Below are 26,085 nucleotides of genomic sequence, written 5' to 3'. Positions count from 1 at the left end.
GGTTGGGGGCAGGGGGGGGGGAATAGGCTGGGGGTTTGGGATGGAAATGCTATAAAATTGGGTTATGATAATCATTGTATAACTATAAATGTTATAACATTCATTGAGTAATTAAAAAAAAAAACAAAACATAAAATTCTCTCTGTGCCCTTTGGACCACCCTACCCTACCCTGTAGTGAGCATTACAAATCTGCATCAACCAGACCCTCTTGGAAGACACAGGAACGCCTGTGGATTATGAACAGCCATTTTCTCCTGGTGCCAGCAAGGTTAACTCCTTAGACGATACCCTCCTTCTTAAGGTGTAAGGGGTCACAATTACCTACCATTCCCTGAAGATCTGGATTGTGTAAATCAACAATATAAACCTTTCTCTCAAAAGGTATATAACTCCGCTTTGACCTCTAACAGGTGGAAGAGTCCTAAGGGCTTTCCGAAAGACTATCTCCCAGGTTATACTCCTCAGATTGGCTCGAATAAATTTATCAATTGCTTACTTAAAAAAAAAAAAAAAAAAAAAAAACCTGATACATTTAACTAAATAAACATTAAAATATACCAACAGAATCTACTTAAATCATCTTTAAAAACAAAGCTGTTCCTGTCGTGGTTCAGTGGAAACACATCTGACTAGCATCCATGAAGATGCAGGTTCAATCCCTGGCCTCGCTCAGTGGGTTAAGGATCAGTGTCACAGTAAGCTGTAGTGCAGGTTTCAAATGAAGCACGGATCTGGTGTTGCTGTGGTGTAGGCCAGCAGCTGTAGCCCCAGTTTGATCCCTAGCCTGGGAACCTTCATATGCTGCAGGTGTGGCCCTAAAAAAATAGACAAAAACAAAAACTGTTACCTTGAGTTGCTGAATGGTTCGCTGTTTCATATCTATTTCCTCAGAACACTGGTTTTTCTTTTTCTCCAGGTCATTAATTTTAACCCTCAACAATTTCTCATCATCTCGCATTACAGATACCTATAAAGTAATGTTTAGAAATTAAATATTTTTTAGACATACTAATTGCTTTTTGTTATTTAAAATTCATGGCCTCTGCGGTACAACCACTATGGAAAACAGTATGGAGGTGCCTCAGAAAACTAAATATAGAACTACCACTTGACCTAGCAATCCCACTCTTGGGCATGTGTCTGGACAAAACTTTCCTTGAAAAAGACACATGCACCCGTATATTCATTGCAGCACCATTCACAACAGACAAGACATGGAAACAACCTAAATGTCCATCGACAGATGAATGGATTAGGAATATGTGGTATATATACAAAATGGAATACTTACTCAGCCATAAAAAAGAACAAAACAATTCCATTTCCAGCAACATGGATGGAACTAGAGATTCTCATACTAAGTGAAGTAAGTCAGAAAGAGAAAGACAAATACCATATGATATCACTTATATCTGGAATCTAATACATGGTACAAATAAACCTCTCCACAGAAAAGAAACTCATGGACTTGGAGAACAGAAGTGGTTGCCAAAGGGGAGAGGGAGGGAGTGGGACGGACCCAGAATCTGGGGTTAATAGATGCAAACTATTGCTTTTGGAATGGATAAGCAACAAGATCTGTTGTATGGCACTGGGAACTTTTTATCTAGTCACTTGTGATGAAGCATGATGGGGGATAATGTGAGAAAAAGAATATATATATGCATGTGTGACTGGGTCACTTTGCTATACAGGAGAAAAGTGACAACACTATAAACCAACTATAATAGAAAAATTTTAAAAATCATTTTTAAAAAATTTTTAAAGTGAAAAAATAAAACATAAAATTCATGGCCTCTGGTTCAAAGATTCATGTTCTTTAAAGTGCATTAGAAAAATTACAGATTCTAGGAGTTCCTGTGTGGCTCAGTGGGTTAAGAATCTAGGGCTGTCAATGCAGTGGCTTGGTTTGCTGCTGTGGTGCAGGTGCAGGTTCGATCCTTGGCCCAGGAACTTCCATATACCATGGGTACAGCAAAAAAAAAAAAAAAAAAAAAAAAAAATTACAGATTCTAATATACATGATATGGCTTCAAATTATCAAAAAATTCCTTGACGCTCCAAAGGACATATATATGAAGAAATCATTTTCTTCTTACAATATTTTAAGAATCTCAAACTCTAAGGGGTTCTCTAAAAAGTACCAACATTGTTCCTTGCATGCAAGATCAAAATCATTATCATGGAAAAATCAGTAGGGATGCTCTAAGGGAAAAACACTGGCTCAGATTTCCAAGATTTATTAAGTAATGGGATCCAGTAATACAAGAAATACCTTAAAAACGAATAATGACACATAGAAGATGAAAATGGAATAATTTATAAGATCAAAAGGTGAAGGTCAATTGATTTTTTATGTTACTCGTAATTTATTTATTTATTTATTTTTGTCTTTTTTTTTTTTTTTTGCCATTTCTTGGGCCGCTCCTGCGGCATATGGAGGTTCCCAGGTCAGGGGTCTAATCCGAGCTGTAGCTACCAGCCTACACCAGAGCCACAACAACGCGGGATCTGAGCTGCGTCTGCGAACTACACCACAGCTCACGGCAACTCCGGATCCTTAACCCACTGAGCAAGCCCAGGGATCGAACCCGCAATCTCATGGTTCCTAGTCGGATTTGTTAACCACTGAGCCACAATGGGAACTCCCTGTTACTTGTAATTTAATAAGAATAAATTTAAAAAGCCATATTTACATGCAGCTGATCCCATTTATAAAAATAAAAACATACAAGCACATACAGTAATTATTTTTATATGTTATATTAAATGCATATAAAAAGATGCAAAAGAACACAGACTGTCAAGAATGGTCTTTAAAAAGAGAAATGAGACTGGAGAAGGCTTTCGCTTTTATTTTCATTTCTTAAAAAAATATTTCCTAATAATGTATTATAATGAAAAGTTTTGAATTAGAAAAAGAAGCCATTATTTAAGAACTGAGTAACTGGTTCCATAGGAATATAAGTCAATTACACCGTATTTGATACTGCTTACTGATAATCATGGTGTTCAGAAACAGTATCTTAAAACAGGAAGTTTCTACACTCCAAGAATCTCCAGCCAAAATATCACTTAATAGAAAAAAACAACCCACATTAAAACAATCTAAAACAAAAAACACATTAAAAAAATCGATCAGAAAAGACAAAGGAATGGTGTTCTCCCCTATCCTGTAGTAAAGTTAAGAGAAGTAGACCAGATCTCAGAATCAGCAGTCAAAATCAAAATGCACAGGCCTCACTCATTTCATCTACTAAAAATAAGGAAAATGCATGATGGCTATAAATGCAGAGTAATGGTTACTTCCTTATGTATTTTGTTATCGATACTATGAACAACATGTGGACTGGTAGTAGCAGTATAAATCCAAAGTTCCCTCTAGAAAATTAGGTGAAAAAAGATTGTAAAATGCATAGGCTAGTATTGCAGTTTATATTTTGGAGAATTAAGCCATTTGCTTGTCATTTGCCCAGAATTTATAAAGCTTTCAAGCCTGTATACTACCTACAGAAATTCTAGTCTTGATCCTGAGGTACTAAAATTAAATCTCATTCTAAATTTATTTTATAAGCTCAGAATCTATATTAAATCTAAAGGTAAGTAATTTATAATATAAGGGTAGAGGAAACAAAGGCTGACTTGGTCAAAATTACCTTCCTAGAAAGCAAAAAATCCAAGACCTTGCAAACAAGAAAATATGCATTGCTTTTATTTTTTTAATTATTACTATTTTTGTCTGAATTCATGGCCTTCAGAAATTCCAGGGCTAGCGATCAAATCCATGCTACAGCAGTAACTGAGCCATGGTCATTACAACACCAGGTCCTTAATCTGGTGAGCCACCAGGGAACTCCTTCACTGCTTTTAACTTGCTGATCTGATTAAAAATTTTCCTATGCTAAATTATAATTTAGGTCATCTTTACTACCTTACATTTCTAATCTACTACTCCACTTTTGAAATATCTATCCCATGGCCTAGAAACTTTCTGTGTCTAATTATCAGAAACAATATAAATCTTACATTTTATCTATGGTGATATTCATATTTTTCTTTCATTAATTAAAAACTTTATTACATTTCCTTTATTATGATTGAGTACATATCCATTATAAGAAATTAATAATACAAGTAGAGCTTTTAAAAAATTACCATTATCTAAATTAAAAAATATATTTTTATATTATCTCCTTGTAGTCTATATTATTCCACAAATTGTTAGCACAGTTTTAATCCTATTGTATATATAACTGGATCTAATAACTTTATAACAAGCATTTTTTCATATTATCATAAAAACCCAGTACTTATCACTGTACTTAAATCAGAATCCTGCTAAGTACAATAACAATGAATCAGGGAACTTAACCATAAATAAAGTAATGGAAAGCACAATTTTAAACATCTCTACAAATCATTGTAAATGATACAACAGGACTTAGAGCAAAGCTTCCAGTTATCAGAGTGCTTAAGAAGCTGGCAGGGGAGAAACAAAGAAAAAAAAGGACCTCTGCTCACAGAAAAAGGAGATGAATACAGAGGGTACCAGGTCTAGAGCAAGAGCTTCTCTTATTAGTACAGGCTTAATAGTTATGAAAATTATTATTATTTAATCATAAAGCTCATACTCTATTTCCATTCATTTTGGATTTACATTAATACTACATTATTGTGAGAGTTTTCTTACATTAAATAAAAAACTGTTCCAGGATTTCAATTTTAAGTAATTTAGAAGAAACTAATCAATCCTCTTGAAAACAACAACAAAAAAAATCCTGGATTAAAAAAAAAGTTTTCAATTTTTTAAAAGCACTGAGTAAATGAAAGAAAGAAAGAAAGAAAGAGGAAGAAAGAAAGAAAAGAAAAGAAAAGAAAAGAAAAGAAAAGAAAAACTGAGATAACAACAAAAAAAACCTAAGTGAAAAAAGAATCACAGAAATAAGTGGCTTTTATTTTGAGGATAAGTGGCTTTTATTTTGAGGATATTCATAGAAAGAGGCCTGATTTTCAATGGGTAAACTAGAAGGTACTTGCAATATATTTTACTGACCAAGAATTAGAACCAACACAATAATTTTTTAAAAAGGACAGCAAAATTAAAAGAAAATATGAACAAATGGATCTCACAGTGAAAACTAGAATAAGAAAATAGCAAATAAAAACATAAATAGATGCTGCATTTCATTAGCTATTAGAGGAATACAATTCAAAACCATAAGATACCCCTTTACGTCTTCTGACCCAACCATTCTACCCCTAACTATACAAACTCTTACACATGTGTATCAAGGGCATGTACAAAATAGCAATTCTGTTTCCAAGAGCAAAGAATGGAAACAACCTAAATGGTCAAAAGAAGGAATAGCTAAATGGCACAGTCAAACAACAGAGTATTACACAGCAGTCAAAGTGATTAATTATAACCATACATAAACTAATCTCAAGAGTGTGTTGTGAAAAATCAAAGCCTGACACAATATACTGTTTAGAGGTAAAAAAAGGAATGTGGTTTAAATTATATTTCTAAAGATTAAAAAAAAGATAAAACATTCAGTATAGTAACTTCAGTGGGGGTAACAAAAATAGGAAATAGGTGAGATCCACAAGCATGCGTTGCATCAATATTCTTCAGACCTTAGGCATTTAAGCGTTCTTTTGTGACTAACTCAAAGTAATGAAAAATAATTGCTTAACCTTATTTCAGCTTTTAGAAAAAGTCAAATTATGACATAAAAGCCAGCAGTTATAAAAGAAAAATAAATTGCTCCAAGGCAAAAAAGGACCATGGTCAAAATCAAGAAAAATGGCAATGTGGGGGAGAGGGAGAGATCCACTACAAATATCCTTACAAGGTTAATTTCCTGAATATATAATAAGCTCTCAGAAAGCAATAATAAAAAGAAAAGCAATAACCCAAACTAAAATACAAAGAATCTGATTATAAAGAGCAGAGGGAAAAAAAATACAAATGACTTTTAACCTAAAAAATGTTCACTCATAAAGATATGCCAATTAGAATTATACTTGAGATATACTATTTACCTGTCAAATTAGCAAATATCAAAGAAGTATAATAAAATACTACTTTGTAAATAAGAGTGTATGTAGAGAAAAAGATACTTTCTTATTCTCATACTTTAGTACTGGTGAATAAACTGACATAATCTCTTAAAAGTATAATAAATATAGAAATTACAAATGTACAAACCAGAGACCCATAAATTCCACTTCCAGTAATTTATACCACAGGAAGACTTAATAAATGTTCAAAATGACATCACTGTAAGATGTGAATCAACCAAAGACTGGAAATTATTTTAACTGCCCAACACTAAGGAACTGATTAATGGTAAATACATGTTTGTAGTCATAAAAAAGCTCATTTGGAGATTCTTTTTTTTTTTTTTTTTGTCTTTTTGTCTTTTGTCTTTTTGTTGTTGTTGTTGCTATTTCTTGGGTCGCTCCCGCGGCATATGGAGGTTCCCAGGCTAGGGGTTGAATCGGAGCTGTAGCCACCTGCCTACGCCAGAGCCACAGCAACTCGGGATCCGAGCCGCGTCTGCAACCTACACCACAGCTCACGGCAACGCCGGATCGTTAACCCACTGAGCAAGGGCAGGGACTGAACCCGCAACCTCATGGCTCCTAGTTTGATTCGTTAACCACTGCGCCACGACGGGAACTCCTGGAGATTCTTTATATCCTGAGATATATGGAAAGAAGGCTAAGATACACTACTGAGTGAAAAAAAACAAGGTTCACAGTGTTTATAGGATGATTCCATTTTTTTATAGGAAGAAAAAGAAAAGTAGGAGGGGAAACTGATGAGAAAAAAAATAATTGGTAACACATGATGCCTTGGAGGCAGTTTTCCCTCACTCACTATATGTACTTTCACATATTTTAAATTTGGAATCATGTGATTATAGTTCCCATTTTAATTAAAAAAAAAAAAAACAGAAAACAACTGCGCTACTTACTCTCTGAAATACTATATGCAAACAAAAGTTTGCTTTTAACTTTTCTGGGGGGACTTGAACTTAGCAGTCCTTAAAAGAAAAAAAAAGGTTCCAATCTAACATAGGCACATATTTTTCTTAATAATGAACATTCCTCAGTTTGTTTAAGCTGACTCAATTTTCTTTTATAAAATAACTGTTCTTATCATTTCAAGAAAAATTACGGAGTTGAGAAATATTCTGATAAATACTGAAATTAGTGTCTACACTTGATATATAAAGAAAACAATATTTATCACTTAAATTGGGCCATACAACTTTACCAATAACCTACCTCTTTTTGTACTTGCTCAATCTGCCTTTTGGCATCAGCCAATTTTTCTTTCACCTCAGCATAATCCTCTTCCTTCCTCTGAAGATCTACTTTCAGATTCTGGGTAAGAGCAGAGCTCACAGAGAGCGCCTCTTTCAACCTAAAAAACACAAAACTTTTTCTATAATGACACACCACTAATCACTTAGGATCACACGTGTGAGCTAATAACAATCTACAAAATTAGATCTTTTCACAAATTTGTAATGTCCAAAGCATGAATGAATCCTTCAAGGAGGATTTCAGGAGATTTTATAAACAGATCTTTGCATATAAGATTTGGTTCCAAAGATTTATACAAAGTTCAAGTTTTTCACTTACCACGCATGCTATACTTTACCAGGCTAAGTTACGCCCAACTGAGTTCTTTAAAATTTATATCAAAATTATATTAAAATTTATATTAAATTTATATGAACAGTTTATGAACATTTAACTTACTTTTCTATTTCTTGCCAGTTGGTTTCTCTTTCTTCTTCCTTTACCTGAAGGGAATGCTTTGCATCTTGCAAATTATTTGTTAATCGTGTGACCTCTTCTTTCAACCTTACTTCTCTTTCACTTAAATCTTTCGCATTTTTGATAGAATCCTGCAGATTTGCTTGAAATTCCTTCAGATTTCTTTCTTGCTTTAAAATGATAGATTCTTTTTCCAAAATTTCTTGTTCTAATTGGGCTGAACGACTACACTTTTCTTTCTGGGTCTCTAATAATGCTTCAAGTTCTTGTATTTTCACCTTATAGCTAGTAACATCTTGTGTAAGTTCTGAAAGGACTCTCTTTCCTTCAACTACATGCTGTACTTGAACATCAAGATTAACAGTTTTTTCTTGCAATTCTTCTTTTAGCTGCTGTATAAGACTTTCTTTCTCTTTCAGTAGACCTTCCTGATTTTTATTCTCCCTCTCCTCTGTTTTTAGCCTATTGTTTTCATCCTTATAGTGTTTTACTTCTGCCTGTAATTTTTCAATTTGTTCTTTCAATTCCTCAATCTGATGACTTTTTTTGGAGGAAGTCTTTACAATCTCCTTACATTCTTCCCAAATGGCTTCAACAGTACAGCGGAAAGAACTTTCCCTGCTAAGTTCTTGAATACCATGTTCTTTAACCTGCTTACTTATCAAATAATCATTATCCAAGAGATGTAACTGTGTATTTGGCAAATTATCCTCTTGAGAACCACTTGAAAAACCCCTGAGATTGAGTAAATCTATGTTTGAGATCTGAGAAACTGAATCAAGTGTACGTAGTTCATCTATTTTTGCTTGCATTAATTTTATTTGTGAAACATTATTTGTGATGTTTCTTCTAGTAGTTTCTATCTCCTTTGACAATTTCATGATCCTTTCCTCTTGTTCTTCATTTATACCTCTCTGGAGCTTTAATTCGGAAATCGCATTTTCATAATTTGACTGAATTTGTTGAACCTCTATACTAAAATTTAAACTCTTTTTTTCAGAAGAAGAAAGTTCCTGCTGCAAACTAACAATCTGTTTATTTAATTCTGCTTTTTCTTCCTTTTCATTTTTAAGTTCATTCTCAACAATGAGTATACGTGTTTTCAGCTCATTATTTTCTTGTAAAACCCTAATGTTTTCCTCATCTTCTGAAATGCTCTCTTGCATTTCTTCACTTTTCCTTTGGTCTCCAGTGATGGCTGGACTAACATGTGTAGGTCCTTTTAAGAAAAATATATATTATTAATCTGGCAAACCTTAATAAAACCAAAAAGTTACCATATAAGACAATATTCAAACACATGAAACACATGAAGGTGAACTTTTAATGAAAAACAGAAATAAACTATTGAGGAAAAAAACAGGTTGGAAAACACATAGCATAATCCCATTCATGTAAAAATCACAGTTCTATTAAGTCGTGACAGAAAGAGTTAGCAAAGGTTGTACAAGAAAATACTGGTAGCTACTTTTGAGTAGGATTACCAGTTATTTCTTCTTTCTTTTTATAACTTTTAATGTTGTTTAAATTGTTTACCACAAATCCGTATTATCACTATGGTATGAGACATCCTCTAAGAAATCAAACCCTCAAACAGACTAAAGAACAGTTTTAAAGTACAAGTATACTAGATCTACTAAATGAGTGATCTGCAAACTGGTTTCATAGCTAAAATTAGGAGAAAAATGGTTAAAATTTTAGCTAGTCTAATGTAGCCTTACCCTTCACTGGCTGTATTCCAGTCAATAAACTGCCTGACCCCATGACTATTTTCTCAAATCTAAAATGGAAATAATAACACCACCACCTATCTCAAAGTTACTGTAAAGATACAGATACTGTGCCTGGGATACAGACATTACTAGAAAATGAAAATCTGTACAGAAGAGTTCAGCTAATTAAAAATAAATAAAATTTGTGAGTTCCCGTCATGGCTCAGGAGTTAACACACCCAACTAGTATCTTTGAGGATAAAGGTTAGATTCCTGGCCTTGCTCAATAGGTTAAGAATCCGGCATTGCTATGAGCTGTGGTGTAGGTTGCAGACACGGCTTGGGTCTGGTGTTATTGTGGCTGTGGTGTAGACTGGCAGATGCAGCCCTAATTTGACCCCTAGCCCCAAGTGTGGCACTAAAAAGATAATAAATAAATAAAAGCTTATCTTTTCAGGCTTAATATCCACACTTCTAAAATAAGGATATTTCTATCTGCTCTACTTACTCTACAGGATAGTGTTAAGAGGTCCAAATAAGTTAATATATAAGGTATATTAAAGCATTTGTACATAAATACAAGAATTTTAACAAAGTATAAATTAAACTATGTCCAAAGAAGGTGCACTTAGCTAAAACTAAATTCTTAATATTTATTTTGACAAATTAACTCATCTTATACAACTGTCTAGTACAAATTATGTTCAAATTTTTCTCAGAGATTGCAGGATTAAATCTTGACACATAATCTTCAGATACACAAGTTTATATTTTTGTTTCATACAATTTTTACTACTACAATAACTGATCTGATGTATGTTTTATACATTAGGAAAATTACTTCAAACATGTACGTATCTGACTCTTTGGGTTTTTAATTTGTTTTTCCTATTCTATTTCATGTCACGGTTTGATGTTTACATTTGAATTTTAATACAACATGACACTGATACACTTTTTATGCATTTTCTACACACAACTGTTTTGCTATAATCAACTCCACATGTCCTTTTGATCTTTTAATTCTCCTTTGGCCATTTATCTTCTAATTTCATATATATATTTTTATTTGGTAGTCTCACTAAACATGTTAAGAATCAAATTCTTCATACTTAAAGGTTCCAGGTACAATATGAAATCCACAAAAGCAGAAGACAGTTATAAGGGAGAGTTGAACTGAAACTCTCCCCACAAGAAACTATTACTTTCAGTTGGTATCTGTCGAATGAATCTAAAAAGAGTGTATTTTAGTTTTCTTTTTAGTGAGTCCCATCATATTATCCTATGCATCTGAGCACATTATATTAAAATGATATATTTAGTTGTTGCTCTCATTCACTTGATTCCAAACTTCCTGGCAGCAGACTGTTTTTAACTCAACTTTCTATACATGAACAATAATCCTAAATAAATTATTTCTGAAATTTAGCTGCATCACTTATGTTCTCCTTTCCTATCTCTAAGATATCATTGCATCAGAAACATAAAATTTTTATAATCAGTAACTTATTTTGTTTCTAGATATGTGCAAATTTATAATCCAACATGCCTCAGTTATGTTAATTTGGTTACTTTACTGTAATTTCATTTTAGTGTAAGTTAATTTTTTTTCTTTTTCTTTTTTTTTTTTTTTTGTCTTTTCTAGGGCCGCAACCGCGGCACATGGAGATTTCCAGGCTAGGGGTCTAATCGGAGCTGTAGGCGCCAGCCTACATCACAGCCACAGCAATGCGGGAAACGAGCCGCGTCTGCGGTCTACACCACAGCTTACAGCAATGCCGGATCCTTAACCCATTAAGCAAGGCCAGGTGTCGACCTGCAACCTCATAATTCCTAGCCGGATTTGTTAACCACTGAGCCACGACAGAGATTCCCAGTGTAAGTTAATTTTAAGATTTTCTCTTTACCCTATCTTTTATTACAACAATAATTCTCTAGTTTTACTGGAGAATCAGCAAGAAAGTTTATTATAATGCAGATTCCTAGGAATAAATACAAAAGATACTGATCTGGTAAATCTGGAATGTACTGTACATGCAAACACTTTTCCAGGCATTTATTACTTTTTTAATTTTTATTTTATTTTATCTTTTTCTGGGGCCATACCACGGCATATGGTTCCCAGGCTAGGGGTCTAATCAGAGCTGTAGCCGCTGGCCTACACCTCAGCCACAGCAACGCCAGATCCTTAACCCACTGAGCAAGGCCAAGGACCGAACCTGCAACCTCATGGTTCCAAGTCAATTCGTTAACCACTGAGACACAACAGAACTCCCATTATTACTTTTTTTAATTTCTGGAAGTTAATGGTCACCCCAGCAATACATTTGTGAGCCAAACATATCACTTTGCTTCATTACAAAGTCCCTATCTGGCAGGCCCTGCTGCATGCAATTGTTCCACAAGAGATAAATGTCAAATTTCACATAGTAATGAGATTGAAGCCCTTAAGTATGTCCCTCCCCTACCACGGAGTGGCTGCCTGTGGCAGGTTCTTGTGCATCCAGATGAGCAATGATAGTAGGTTATGTAAAGAATTTGTCCAATTAAAAAGGCATTTTCAAGATCAAACTAAACTTAACAGCACTCAAAAGGATCACACACTATGATCAAGTGGGATTTTCCCAGGGGTGCAAGGACAGTTCAATATATGCAAATCAACAAATGTGATATACCATATTAATAAAATCAAGAATAAAAATCATCTGGTCACTTCACTAGACGCAGAAAGAGCATTTAAGAAAATCCAACATCCTATATGATTAAAAACTCTCAACAGACTGGAAAGAGAGGCAAATACCTCAACATAGTAAAAAGACAAACCTACAGCTAATTTCATTCTCAACCATGAAAACCTGAAACCTTTTCCTCTAAGATTAGAAACAAGATAAGTATGCCCTTTCTCACCACTTCTTTTCAATATGGTATTGGAAGTCCTAGCCAGAGCAATTGGGCAAGAAAAAGAAACAAACAGTGCCCAAATCAGCAAGGAAGAAATAAACAATCCCTGCTTGCAGATGACAACACTTTATATTATAGAAAATGTATTAATTTTTTCATAATTCTATGGAAAATACAATTCAACCACATTCATCTTTACTAATAATTAACTCAAGATCTTAATAAATAAAGAAGAAAAAGCAATGTGGAGAAGTTTTAGCAGGAAAGGTACTATAATTATGAAAATCAAAGTAATGACTTGTAACTACCATGAGCACAGAAATAAATGAATTATAGTCATGTTAATGTGATAAAAGCACAATATTTAAAAAACTACTTATGAAAATAAAGACAGCTTTGGGCTTTCTCTGTGGTATAGCGGCTTAAGGACCTGGCTTGGGTCGCTACTGTGGCTTGGGTTTGATCCCAGGCCAGGGAAATTCCAAACACTGTAGGCACAACCAAAAAATAAACAAACAAACAAAAACAAAGGCCCCTTTAAATACACCCATTCTCTAGATAGTTTACATTAGTGTAAAAATTAGGGACATTTAGATTTTCTCAGACTTTGTTTCTTAGACAAGTAAATTTCTTTCTATTTGCAACTTTTCTGTTTACTAGTGTAGGAGTTTGCTTTCCTACAGCCCTCCTGCTGGCAACTGAAGAAGTACCTTTCTTTGCTGGTGGTTCATCTTGTTGAAGTTCAATTTCATTTAATCTTTTTCTTCCTGAAAAGGTTTTAGTTTTTCTGTCCTCAGACATTTCAACTGTTTCATTACCAACCAAATTATCATTTATTATTAAAGAAGATGTATCCGAATTGTCCTAAAGTAAAATAAATTAAAATTAGTTCACACGTGGAAAGCTATAATAAATGTAAAAACTGTATAAATTATGATTAAATACTGTATCATAAAAACTGTATTTTCAAGTTTGTTAAAACATTTTCTAAGTTATTTCTTAAATCTCACCCTAAAATAACTAAAGGCTCTAGGAAATGAGTAATATTAACTAACTTGTACATGCACTGAGGACGAAGGTCTTGTCCTAAAAGTCAGTTAAGTGTTCACCCTGCTACTAAAAACAAATTCATCTTTAGATTTTCAAAAATAATTAAGTGGGTTAGAAACTTATTTACAGATAACCATAGAACCCTAAAACACTTAACCTCATATAAACAAAATATGCTTTGGAAGGAAAAATATGAAAACACTGTAACAAAATTGTTTCTTATAGATACTTATAATCTCAAGATCCCACTGGAGAAACTCATCAGTTGTTCTGTTTTATAGCCAAAGCTTCTCAAAGTAACAATGTCTTGCAATTTAACAAATCTCAGGAAAAGTTCTAACCTTAGCTTTCAGCCTATGCATATTCAATACTGCCTTAAAACTGAGTTCCTAGTTTATCTAGATGGATAAAAATCATTTAGATTTTTATTTTTCAAAGCAAAGACTATGCCTCCCTAAAAGGCTAGCAGAAAAAAAGGTACCCAAAAAGAGGAAGGCTGAAACCTCAGCAATTAAGTGCATATTTATAAAGTAATTACAGGTAAGGTAAAGATAGGTTTTGTTTTTTGGTTTTTTTTTTTTAATGGAGAGGTTAATTAAATCCCCACCTACCATTTTTTTAGGGAAAAAAAAACAATATGAGAAAACAAAATCTTATTTTATACTGTAAAATCAGCAAATGTTGTATTCTTAAGAGATACAGATAAAATCACGAAAACCATAAAGTAATGGATTTTTTTTTTTTTTTCTGTAAAAAAGTCTCTTTAGATATCCCTAAAAAAAGCATGTCATGGAGTTCCTGTCGTGGCTCAGTGGTTAACAAATCCGACCAGGAGCCATGAGCTTGAGGGTTCGATCCCTGGCTTCACTCAGTGGGTTAAGGATCCAGCGTTGCTGTGAGCTGTGGTGTAGGTCGCAGACGTGGCTCAGATCCCAAATTGCTGTGCCTATGGTGTAGGCCAGCGGCTTCAGCTCCGATTGGACCCCTAGCCTGGGAACCTCCATATGCCATGGGCACAGCCCTAGAAAAGGCAAAAAGACCAAAAAAAAAAAAAAAAGATGTCATGAAAAACAACCTGCATGCTTTTTCACAGTTAATATCTTGGTGTCACTGATAAATGACAAAATCCTGGGATGGAGGGATCAGATCTCTGACAAAGTTTGTTTTCAAACACTTTGTGACAATTTCAAGTTGCTTCCTTTTCCACACTCTTAGACCTAGTATAATGAACTTTTCTTTTTTTCCTCTTTCAAATTATACAATCTTCACACAAAAAAAATCTATCTTCTACAAGCTCAATTACTGATTGTTTTCTCACTAGGCTATGCTTGGTTAGTAGGATGTTAAAGAACCATTCAAAATAAACTTAATCATTGCGAGCCTGTTTCAAAACAGGCTTTGGAACAGTGACCCTAGATCAACAGTTAATCAGGATAGTGAGGTTAAGTTCCAAATTACTTTGCATTTGTTTATTTATGTATTTATGTGAACAACTTAGCACACTGTAAGTTACACTGATAAAACAGGGTCTGGAGCCTATCCTATTAAATTAGGAATACTGCTCATTTTACACTGCTGTTTTACTACTACTTATATACACATTATTAGCACACTGTGGTACGAAAATACACTGCAGAAATAGATAAAACTTCTTACTAAATTTCCAAAATTTTCTTCTCAAAGTTGTAGTCACCAGAAGTGATCTATCTTTGGCTCTTCTTGTTTATATTTTCCTTCACCAAACCAAAGGCCAGACTTAAAATCCAGATTGAATGCTCAGAGCAAAAGCAGGTGATGAATAACCATACCAAAGTGCTAAGAGCCCAGAAGCCCAGCAATTCAGTTACTTGAAAAAATTAAGCCTTAACTTTCAAAGAGTTTTACCTCCTCTTATTTCACAAATCAATTTCCTCTTAATCTCTATCACCACTACTCAACTATCCTAAATCGAAGAATTTATCAGGAGTTCCCGTCATTGCTCAGTGGTTAATGAGAACCATGAGGTTGTAGGTTTGATCCCTGGCCTCGCTCAGTGGGTTAAGGATCCGGCGTTACCATGAGCTGTGGTGTAGGTCGTAGATGCATCTCGGATCCCAAGTTGCTGTGGCTGTGGCGTAGGCCACTGGCTACAGCTCCGATTAGACCCCTAGCCTGGGAACCTCCATATGCCACAGGTGCAGCCCTAGAAAAGACAAAAAAAAAAAAAAAAAAACCTTATCAACTATCACCTGAACTCCTCCAGGAGGCTTCTAATCGGTCTCTCTACCTTTAGCCTAATTTAATTTCAATCCTATCTCCCAAGTTTCGGAAAATATCTACTCAAAAAAAAAATCACCTTTGTTATTCTTCTCCTTAAAATTAATGACTCCTCACTGCCTACAGCATAAAACACAAACTCTTCAATGCAGTATTTAAGGACTTGCAGCATCTTACCCCAATCAACTGCTCCCAGCCTCTTTATTCACCTTTCCTTGCTTCAAACTTTCTTCTCAAGTGAATTGCTCATACTTTCCTACACTGAATGAAAAGCCTCTCATGTCCATGACTTTGTGCCTTCTGATTCCTGTAACCGGAAGACCTTTATAAATTCTTAAACCCCACACCCACCAACTGTTAGCTCTCCTGCCTTCCAACTGGCTAAATTTTACTCACCATTTACGATTCACCTTAATCATTTTCATTTCCAGAAAATATTCTCTAAAGCTCTACCTATTCTCAGCTTCTTGTCCGTATTGACTACTCTTGCACATTTCATTATATTAATTTTGTTTCTCTCTTACTGGAAAATTCCAAGACTCTAGCACAATACCTGCCACACAGTAGAATCTCAGTGTTTCTTGACTAAAATACATCATTTTATACTTCTCCTCCTTACTCTCTACCTCATGACAAAGGGTATTTCTCCTAGTTCAGAAAGTTGGACTGAATAATGCATATAACAGATCTGACGAAGATACCTAACAACATACGTCATTATAAGTCATATACAATTAATTACATTATCAATATAATTAGTTAATAATTATATTAACATTAATTCTAAGCAGCTGATTATTGTTAGTTAATTAACATATAATGCATCGAACAGAATTGACAGAAAAGTCAGATAGAATGAAAAATGCATGTAATAAATACCAAAAGAGAGGTCTGCTACAAGAGTTTATATGGAGGATGAGCTAATTTTCTCTTGAGAATGCTCCTTATTTTACCCCTGTAGTATCAAAAGCCCATCTAACATTGAGATTATGCAGAGAAACTTGGTAGGTATTGGATCTTAACTGCCACACTACAAAGGAGGATCAACCATCATTAATTTTATAATAAGGTAGTCCCCCCTCATCTGAAGAGAATGCATTCCAGGATCCAGTGGATGCCTGAAATCATGGATAGCACTGAACCCTGTATGTACTAATGTTTTATCCTGTACGTATCTATGACAAAGGTTAATTTATAAATTAAGCACAGTAGGAGTTCCCGTCGTGGGGCACAGTGGTTAACAAATCCAACTAGGAACCATGAGGTCGCGGGTTCAGTCCCTGCCCTTGCTCAGTGGGTTAACGATCCAGCGTTGCCGTGAGCTGTGGTGTAGGTTGCAGACGCGGCTCGGATCCCGCGTTGCTGTGGCTCTGGCGTAGGCCGGTGGCTACAGCTCCGATTCAACCCCTAGCCTGGGAACCTCCATATGCCTAGGGAGCGGCCCAAGAAATAGCAACAACAACAACAACAACAAAAGACAAAAAAAAAAAAAAAAAATTAAAAAAAATAAATAAATTAAGCACAGTAAAAGACTAATAACAATAAAGCAATTATAACAATATACCATAATAAGAGTTATGTGAATGCAGTCTCTCTTGCTCTCAAAATATCTTACTGTACAAATTTAATGCCTTTTCCATTTTAAGCACTTATGCGCCATGGTCATAATTTTTGCACTTTGATGTGGGACGACAAAACTAGCACAAATTTTTTCTTTCTTCACACTTTCACAAAAAGAAGATTCACTCTTACCATGGATCTTAGCAACCTCAGCATGTGATTTTTTTTCTTTCCTTATTAAGTTAGGAACTTCTACCTTTACTTTTAAATGAAGCGCTTTACGGCTTCTCTTTGGCATATCCAAATTGTCAGCATCAGCACTCTTGCACTTTGGGGCCATTAAGTAAAATAAGGGTTACCTGAACACAGGCACTGTGCTACCACAGTAGCCAACCTAATAGCAAGATACCTACGAAGTGACTAATAGGTGGGATATGCTGGACAAAGGGATGATTCACGTCCCAGGCAAGATGGAGCAATACAGCACAAGATTTCATCATGTGAACAATTTAAAACTCATGAATTATTTCCGGCATTTTTCATTTAATACTTTTGTACCATGGTCAACCTACAGAAAATGAAACTGCAAGTATACAGGGACTACATACTACACCACTCTTGCCTCTCTTAGAGAAAAGACATACAAAAGCAGAGAATTTTAGCTACTAATCTGCTCAACATGTTATTAATATATATTTTACCATTCCTATATCAAAAAATAATTTGAAAGCACCTACAATAAAAAACATATGAGAAAAATCAAAAAACCGTTGTTTAAAAAAAGGATTAAAAACAGGATGGAGTGCCCTCTGTGGCACCGTGGGTTAATGACTCAGCTTGTCTCTGTGCAGTGCAGGCATGGTTTGATCCTTGGCCTGGGAACTTCCATATGCTGTGGGTATGGCCGAAAAAGAAAAAAATAAAAAATAAATTTAAAAATGAAAAAAAAAGTCTGTTCATCCTACAGTCAACTACCTGAATGTGAAATTACCTAAATTTCTATTTATAAAAGGCTGTTTTAAAATTCTTAAAGGCTTTATATGCCATAGTAAATAACATAATTTTTAAAAGCAAATATCCTTACTATTAAAAATATAACATTAGAAAATTGTATATAATAAAAATAAGCTTCATGACCTCTAGCCTGGGAATTTCCATATGCCGCAGGCATGGCCCAAAAACCAAAAATAAATACATAAATAAATAAAAACAAGCTTCAGAAAACCTAACTACACTGAAATTCATTTCTAGTTCTATAGAGATAGACACATGGATAGAGACAGAGCTACACAGAGATAAGGCTCTTTTTGACCTGTGGATTTTTAAACACATCTAAGTTTCTTTCACTTCAGAGCTCCCAATCCAATTTGCTGAGGCTTAAACTTTAAGGGCTACACAGTCTTGTCCCTCTTACATGCAAGGCACCATCAGCTTAGTTGGTAGGCTATTACATACAAGAAGGTCAAGGTGCCCTCTTCCAAGTTCTCAAAATTTCAGATTTTGCACAATAATAAACTGAACTCAATGCCAGGCATAAGCAATTCAACATTCTTTGTAAGTAAGTCTCAACTGTATAAGCTATTTTAAATTATTTCAAAGCAAACATGGGCTTTTTAAGGTAATTTACAGGTGAATAAAGTTAAATTCTTACACTGCCTTTAAATGTGTTTTCCATATGAAATTTTAGGTTCTGAAATTTGTTGATAGTATCCTCTTTTTGATCAGTTTTATCCATCAACTCTTGAATTCTTTGATTCTGCATAATTATTTTCTTTGGGAAAGAAAAAAACAAGGTTTAGTGGATGTGCTTTGGGATAGCTAGACTGCAAATATGATGCAATTTAGATTTTGAATTTTAAGATTTAAAATTTTAAGATTTTAAGATTATGCAAAAAAAATACTAACAGACTTTGCATAGCATTACCTTATTTTCATTTAAAAATAATATTTATATACAAAAGAGAAGCAATGTATCATATTGGATAAGAGGAATCAGGAGTCAGATGGTTTGGATTCGAATACAGTTTCTCTAACTTCTAGTTGTGTGACTCAAGGAAAGTTAATTAATGTCTCCATAAAAATAAAAATAACTATAGCATAAGGTTGTTCTGAGATTTAATAAGTATAGGCAAAGAACTTAAAAGAGTTCATAGTAAGTATTCTATAAAAATGGACATGTATAAAAGTCTCCAAGATCTACCCACAAGTGGGATTCGTTTTGTTTTTGAGGTAAGAGAAACATTATGGAGGACTACTGTACTTTCTATTTCCCAAAGTTTAATATTGATGCATCTTTACAACTAGCAGCTATTTTTATAACTAGAAAAAAATAAAAGATCAGGAATTGTCTAAACAGTAGCTATAATGTCTTGCACTAAGTACTTATTTTGGTTACTTTTTAAGTGCTGAGTATTAGATATCAAGATCCTGAATTATTTATATTTGATCATATCTTAAAATATTCAGCTCTTTAGAAGGAAAAATGTAGGTTAAGATAAGAAGCCCCATGCCAGAAAAGGTCAGGAAAAATATTAAGTTTAGAACTTTAAATTCATTTCACCTCTATGTATACCTGCAATTTTATATTTAGATCTATTAATGTCAAATCCATTTACAACTATTAAATTATCTAATCTAAAAGTACAAAGTGCTAGAGATTTTTAGGATTCCGATGCTGCACACTACTCAGGTCATATATTAAATTTTAAAACACTCAGTAACTTCTGACAAAATAAATACCACGTAAATATATCTAATCAACATATGCACCTGGTAAAAGAATCATAGATATGTACATGCCGCCACAGAATTATCTTTAAGACATCTTCTAAGGGAAGAAAGTGAAACACACAACTACAATACTATTTGTTTAAATCTGTTAAAAGGTATGTGTGTGTGTTCTAAATATATATATACACACATACATCTTTTCTGGAAAGACTGAAGAAACTTTCCAGTGGCCATCTTTGGAAAGAGGTATAAAGGTGAAGACACTTATACTTGTCAATTTCTTTTATGTTCATTTATTACTTTTTCTTTATTTTTAAAATAGATATACCTAGTCATAATTCATGCTGCTTATTTTACTAAGTTCCTTAACAAGACAAAATAAAGCTGAAAAGAATTACCTTATTAGATTTATCAAGCTCTTGAACCAATGAGTTTACATTAGTTTTTGATTCTGAAAAAGTAAGAATGTTAAAAATAAGTATCTAAGCATCTAAAAAATATAGCATTGCATAATCATGAAACATAAGCTGCCATGGTAGACCCTTTATTGTTCTACTCAAGAAAAAGAATTTTAATAACACTAGAATCTACTGTGGCACTCAGCTACAAATTCTACCACCAGAGAGTAATGTTTCTGAAAAAGTCTCTTCCAAAACTCAGGATAAAAATGAATGGACGTATGCTCAATAGTTAAAAAAAAAATATTCCAGTATAACGTCAGAAGAGAAGTAGCTAGTTCCTTTCTAATTCACTTCACAATGAGGCACCACATACCAGCTATTTCCCACCCATCTTGTTTCACACAGAAAGGGGAAAGTATTTCATCCAATACTTCAAACCCAGATGTGACAAACAATCCTATATATAACAAAATGCTCTCAAGAGCTAGAATGAAGCACTAATCTAGCAGATTTAAGACCACTCCACAGGAGTCACTCCATCTCAAACTTACAACCCAGAGGAGAATCTACCACACTGGAACTGTTCAGAAGGAAAACAGGAACAAAGTCTACAGAACTACAATTTCTTATGAGACTTCTTAATTTGCTGATAAAGCTGTACTTAGGTTGGTTTTTTTTTTTTTTTTTTTTTTTTGAGAAGTCTATTTTCTAATAATACTGGTCTAAAAGTAAAAAAAAAAAAAGGCAAAAAATTACTTTTGATTAATAAAATATTGTAAACTCATACAAGTGGCAAAATATTAAGTATGTGGCCTTGGTCATTTTCTGGCCACTATGGTAAATAAACTGCATAAACCTCATACTTACCAACTATCTTTTTATGCATTTATAACATCAAAATAGAGGTAAAATAAATCTACTTACCATTTTCTCTCTTTTTTAACTCTTCCTGGGTTTCAATTAATTCTTCTTTGGTTTTAGCTAATTCAGCTTTAACTTGATTTAACTTTATTTCTAAACAAGCAATAGCTTCCTGGGGGTCAGCAAGAGATGCAATATATAAGTGAGCAATTTCAGCCTGTTTCTTAATATCAGTGACATCATCTTGAAGAGAATCAATAATATCTTCAATTCCTACATAATTATGTCTTTCCTAAAAATAGCAAAAACCACATACCTAACGTTAACAGTGGCTTTCACTATTTCAGTGTTGTACTATCTGATTTAGACAGTTTTAAGAACAAGTAGCAAAAAAACTCACAACTTGAAATTTTTTAAATAAATTATCTAGAAGTATCTCTGATTATGAAAAAGTTGTGCTCCATCACTTATTTTCTGTTTTATATTTCTCCACAAAAACAATGTCAAACTGTAATAAGTCATTATACAACAATTATGCTTACCTAGTTCAGATACACTTTGTTATATAATAAGTCTTTAAAGGCTTTGTTGGGCCAGCTGAGGAAAGAAATGCCCATTTTCACAATTCAGACCAAATCCCCAACTATGTCAGGGACACAAAAAGATGGTTTGACAGCAAGAGCCTAGACATCACCATCCCAGACCCCAAACTGAGTAATTAAAAAGCAAAACAACCATTCCAAAATGATGCCATCAATTTCTGCTCAGCAGAAGCAGCAGAAAAGAATAATGTTGACTTAACAGTATGAACCAGTTAGTCAGCCAAGCCAAGAGAGATCTTTCTATATACAAATGTTTTTTGTTTTAATAATTTTTTTTGTCTTTTTTTTTTTTTTAAGGGCCATACCCATGCCATATGGAGGTTCCCAGGCTAGGGGTCTAATCGGAGCTGTAGCTGCTGGCCTGCGCCAGAGCCATAGCAATGAGGGATCTGAGCCATGTCTGCAACCTACACCACAGTTCATGGCAATGCCAAATCCTTCACCCACTGAGCAAGGCCAGGGATAGAACCGCAACCTCGTGGTTCCTAGTTGGATTTGTTAACCATTGCGCCACGACGGGAACTCTCAAATGTTTTAGTTTTAATCAGAACACAACTAAATGACCCTTTAGGTCCCTCAGCCATTTAAAATTCTTTAAGATCAATTTGAGAGGGGTAGGCCATAATCAGACAAAAAGGAATCTACCTACAATCAATACAAAGACTGAAACAATGCCAAACTGAGATAGAAATATAAGATACATATTTTTTCCAAATTCAATAGCTATATTTAAACTATCTGTGCTTACGTTCCTAATAAAGTATCCTTAATTATAATAAAGATGCACATTAAGATTTTTAATTCTAAAGATGTTTCTCATCTTTGATGTGGTACACTAAATCCTGGTAACAAAACCTGATGGATTTAATATTTCAATTAACATACTTCAGTTTCAACCTTCATGGCATCATCTTCATTCTTTGGTTCTTCTTGAGTGTCACATTTACCAACCAAATCCTTGAAGATTGCCAAACGACATTCAGCATTTTCTTCTAGTATCTCTCGTTCCTGAAGGAGAGTTTCCCTTCATAACAGAAATTAATCCCATTAAGAAACAGAAACAGCACTACTTTGAGTTTTATTTTAAATTTCTAAGATTAAGTAGATTATAAATTAAAAATCAATTTAAATAATCACTCATGTTTAATTAACAATCACCATGGGGATTAGTAAAGGCTTATTTTCAAGCCTGTATAATGGTCAGAATTCAGAAGTCACCCTCTAAAAAATAAAAAGCAAAAAACCCATTTTAACAAGTAAATAAAATTCTCAATACTAGGACACGAACAAAAAAACGTACTTAAAGTCAGCTTCCCTTTGAGCCAAATATTGAGTAAACTCCTGTGTAACTTCTTCACGAATTTTAAATTCCAACGTTAACTTTTCTTTTCTTTCACTTATTAGTTTTTTCTTCAAGTCTTCTATTAAATCTAAAAGTTTCTAAAATATAAATATTAAAATTCTAATTAAAAAACAATATATCCCAAGAAATATATACAAGTTTTCAAAAATAAAACTTTTTTCATTTAAATTATAATTATGCATTCCTTTTAAAAGAGATAATATTTTCACTGAAAATTATGTATTTGCAGAGATTCACTAATCTGAAATATTTCGTAGGCCTTCCACATTTTAAAAACAAAGTAATTCACTGTCTAGCTACACAAAGAAAAAAGAGAAAGGAAAATTTGGGCATCTATTTTCTACCAGGAACTACTCTGGGAGTTCTTATTTCACTTAATCCACACAACCTTCTGTAAGCTTGGTAGCAGCATCCATGTTTCATAGGTAGGGAATGTAAGGATCAGGTGTGTGGTAATGCTGAAGGCTGAGCTTAAAATCAGACTGTCAAAATATAAAGCTGAAGTGTTTATATAGAGTAGTTATTAAGAACCTCCAAACACTTTCCAAAATGTCAAAGAGAGATGTTACATAAACTTATCCTATTGGGCTTTCATAACTATTCAAATGTGAGCAACAATCCTACAGTCTTTGAAAGTACATATAATAATTAATAGTATGAAAAATGAACAATAAAGCAATTAAAACTTGAGCTGTAAAGCAGAAATTGACAGAACATTGTAAATCAAGTATTAAAAAAAAAAAATAAAAAAATAAAAAAGCAACTTCCAAAAAAATATGTAAGCTGGTAGTTAAAAAAAATAATAATAATAAAAAATAAAAAGTTTCCTCAGAGAGACAATTAGAAATAAGATGAGAGTAACTGCGTTAAAAGTAACAAACATTTTGAAACACATAGGATCTCCATTCAGCTGCCGTGACAAATTCAGTTAAAAGAAATCTAGCATAGTATGACTGGGTCACTTTGCTGTACAGCAGAAACCATAACAGCCTTGTAAATTAACTATACGTCAATAAAACTTAAAAAAACAAACCAAAAAAAAAGCAATTAAAACTTGACATCATAGCCAGTGTAGACATGTAATAAAACAAATTACAGCATTCAGAAAAGAGTATGATATTGTTTTTAAAGGTTTTTGATTAAAGTTTCAGGTTATAATACTGTTAGGTAAAGTAAAAACCTCCTAGCATGAGCAGTAGATTAGAGAGATACTTATATTTAATTTTTTTCCTTTTTCTCTTTCTAGATTCCACCATGATTATATAATACTTTTATAATTTTAAATAACCACAGGCTTTCCCACTGTTTGAAACAATAAATAGTAAATAACTATTAAAGAAGAAATGTGGGGAACTTAGAGAAATCTGCACAAATATGGGACTACCTCAGGAAATTCTCAACAATTAAGTTTTCCATCATTGTTAGCATGTAATAAAGTTTTTGGTGGAAAATTCTGCTTGGTAATTCCAGTTAAATGAATTATAATTATAAATATGCTAATATCAATATATGCCATAATGATCTTTAATACTCACAATCCTCTAATTAAAATGTTAACAATGTAAAGCAGGCAAAGCCTAATCATTTTCACTTTTAAAAGCATTAGAAAAAACTTTGATGAAACTTCGATTTTAAAGTAGCTTGTTAAAGTTATAAGATATACATTCACCCTTTGTAAACCATCACATTATTTTTCCTAATAAATTCAGAAATTCTGGAGACCCCGTCTGTGGTTCAGTGGTTAAGGAATCCGACCAGGAACTATGAGGTTGCTGGTTCGATACCCGGCCTTGCTCAGTAAGCTAAAGATACGGCGGTGAACTGTGGTGTAGGTCGTGAACTGTGGTATAGGTCACAGATGCAGCTCAGAACCCGAGTTGCTGTGGCTCTGGGGTAGGCTGGCAGCTACAGCTCCGATTAGACCCCTAGCCTGGGAACCTCCATATGCCTTGGGTGCAGCCCAAGAAAAGACAAGAAAAAATTTAAAAAAAAATAAGTAAGGGAGTTCCCGTCTTGGCACAGTGGTTAACGAATCCGACTAGGAACCATGAGGTTGCGGGTTCGGTCCCTGCCCTTGCTCAGTGGGTTCACGATCCGGCATTGCCGTGAGCTGTGGTGTAGGTTGCAGACGCAGCTCGGAACCTGCTTTGCTGTGGCTCTGGTGTAGGCCGGCAGCTACAGCTCCGACTGGACCCCTAGCCTGGGAAACTCCATATGCCTAGGGAGCGGCCCAAGAAATAGCAAAAAAAGACCAAAAAATTTTTTAAAAATTAAAAAAAATAAAGTAAGTAAACTCAGAAATTCTACTAACTTTTTTTTTTTCCTGCACCTATGGCATATGGAAGTTCCCTGAGCCAAGGATCAAATCTGCACCATAGTTGTGACCAGAGCCACAACAGCGACAATGCCAGAACCTTAACCCGCTGAGCCACCAGGGAATTCCTCTAACATTTTAGTTTAATCGACATTATATATAAACTTCAGTTTTGAGGAGATCAATATGAAAATGGTCTTTTGAGCATGAGGAAAATGTCCACATCCTTGGGAAACATACGCTGAAATAGTTAGTTGTAAGGTGTCATTACATTCATATCTTACTTTCAAATGACACAGGCAAAAAAATGTATATTCAAACCCTCACAGAAAGAAAATTAAATATGGTAAAATGTTAACAATTGGCAAATCCCAGTGAAGTACAAATGGGTATTCATTGTATTATCCTCTCTGCAGATCTGAAAATTTTCAAAACATAAAGATGAAAGATAAATTTAGTGTATGGTTGAAAAATAATGGGAGAGAGAGCCCTAAGAATTATTTACCCTAACTTCAGAATAATAACAAGCCAATTTTAGA

The 26,085-nt window shown here is 34.0% G+C and overlaps 1 protein-coding gene across 14 annotated transcripts in view; it reads right to left on the bottom strand.

Annotated features, from left to right (window-relative positions):
• KIF20B (kinesin family member 20B) overlaps nucleotides 1-26,085 on the bottom strand; it is an 82,019-nt gene that overhangs the window by 33,035 nt on the left and 22,899 nt on the right. For 5 of the 14 annotated variants that reach the window (XM_005671270.3, XM_021072615.1, XM_005671272.3 and 2 more), the window contains exons 14-22: nucleotides 23,170-23,309; nucleotides 22,755-22,893; nucleotides 21,331-21,559; nucleotides 20,404-20,456; nucleotides 18,927-19,046; nucleotides 13,120-13,273; nucleotides 7,779-9,015; nucleotides 7,299-7,437; nucleotides 850-969 (exon numbers count right to left, since the gene is read on the bottom strand). In XM_005671270.3, coding sequence (XP_005671327.1) covers nucleotides 850-969; nucleotides 7,299-7,437; nucleotides 7,779-9,015; nucleotides 13,120-13,273; nucleotides 18,927-19,046; nucleotides 20,404-20,456; nucleotides 21,331-21,559; nucleotides 22,755-22,893; nucleotides 23,170-23,309 — 2,331 coding nt within the window. The remainder of the gene's footprint in view (nucleotides 1-849; nucleotides 970-7,298; nucleotides 7,438-7,778; nucleotides 9,016-13,119; nucleotides 13,274-18,926; nucleotides 19,047-20,403; nucleotides 20,457-21,330; nucleotides 21,560-22,754; nucleotides 22,894-23,169; nucleotides 23,310-26,085) is intronic. The other 9 variants (XM_005671273.3, XM_001928931.5, XM_021072616.1 and 6 more) reach the window with 4 other exon arrangements.

The sequence above is a fragment of the Sus scrofa genome, chromosome 14 (genome assembly GCF_000003025.6).
Source record: "Sus scrofa isolate TJ Tabasco breed Duroc chromosome 14, Sscrofa11.1, whole genome shotgun sequence".
In the NCBI taxonomy this organism is placed as follows: domain Eukaryota; kingdom Metazoa; phylum Chordata; class Mammalia; order Artiodactyla; family Suidae; genus Sus; species Sus scrofa.
The sequence above is the reverse complement of the archived record's forward strand: the minus strand, read 5'-3'. Positions and strand labels throughout refer to the sequence as shown.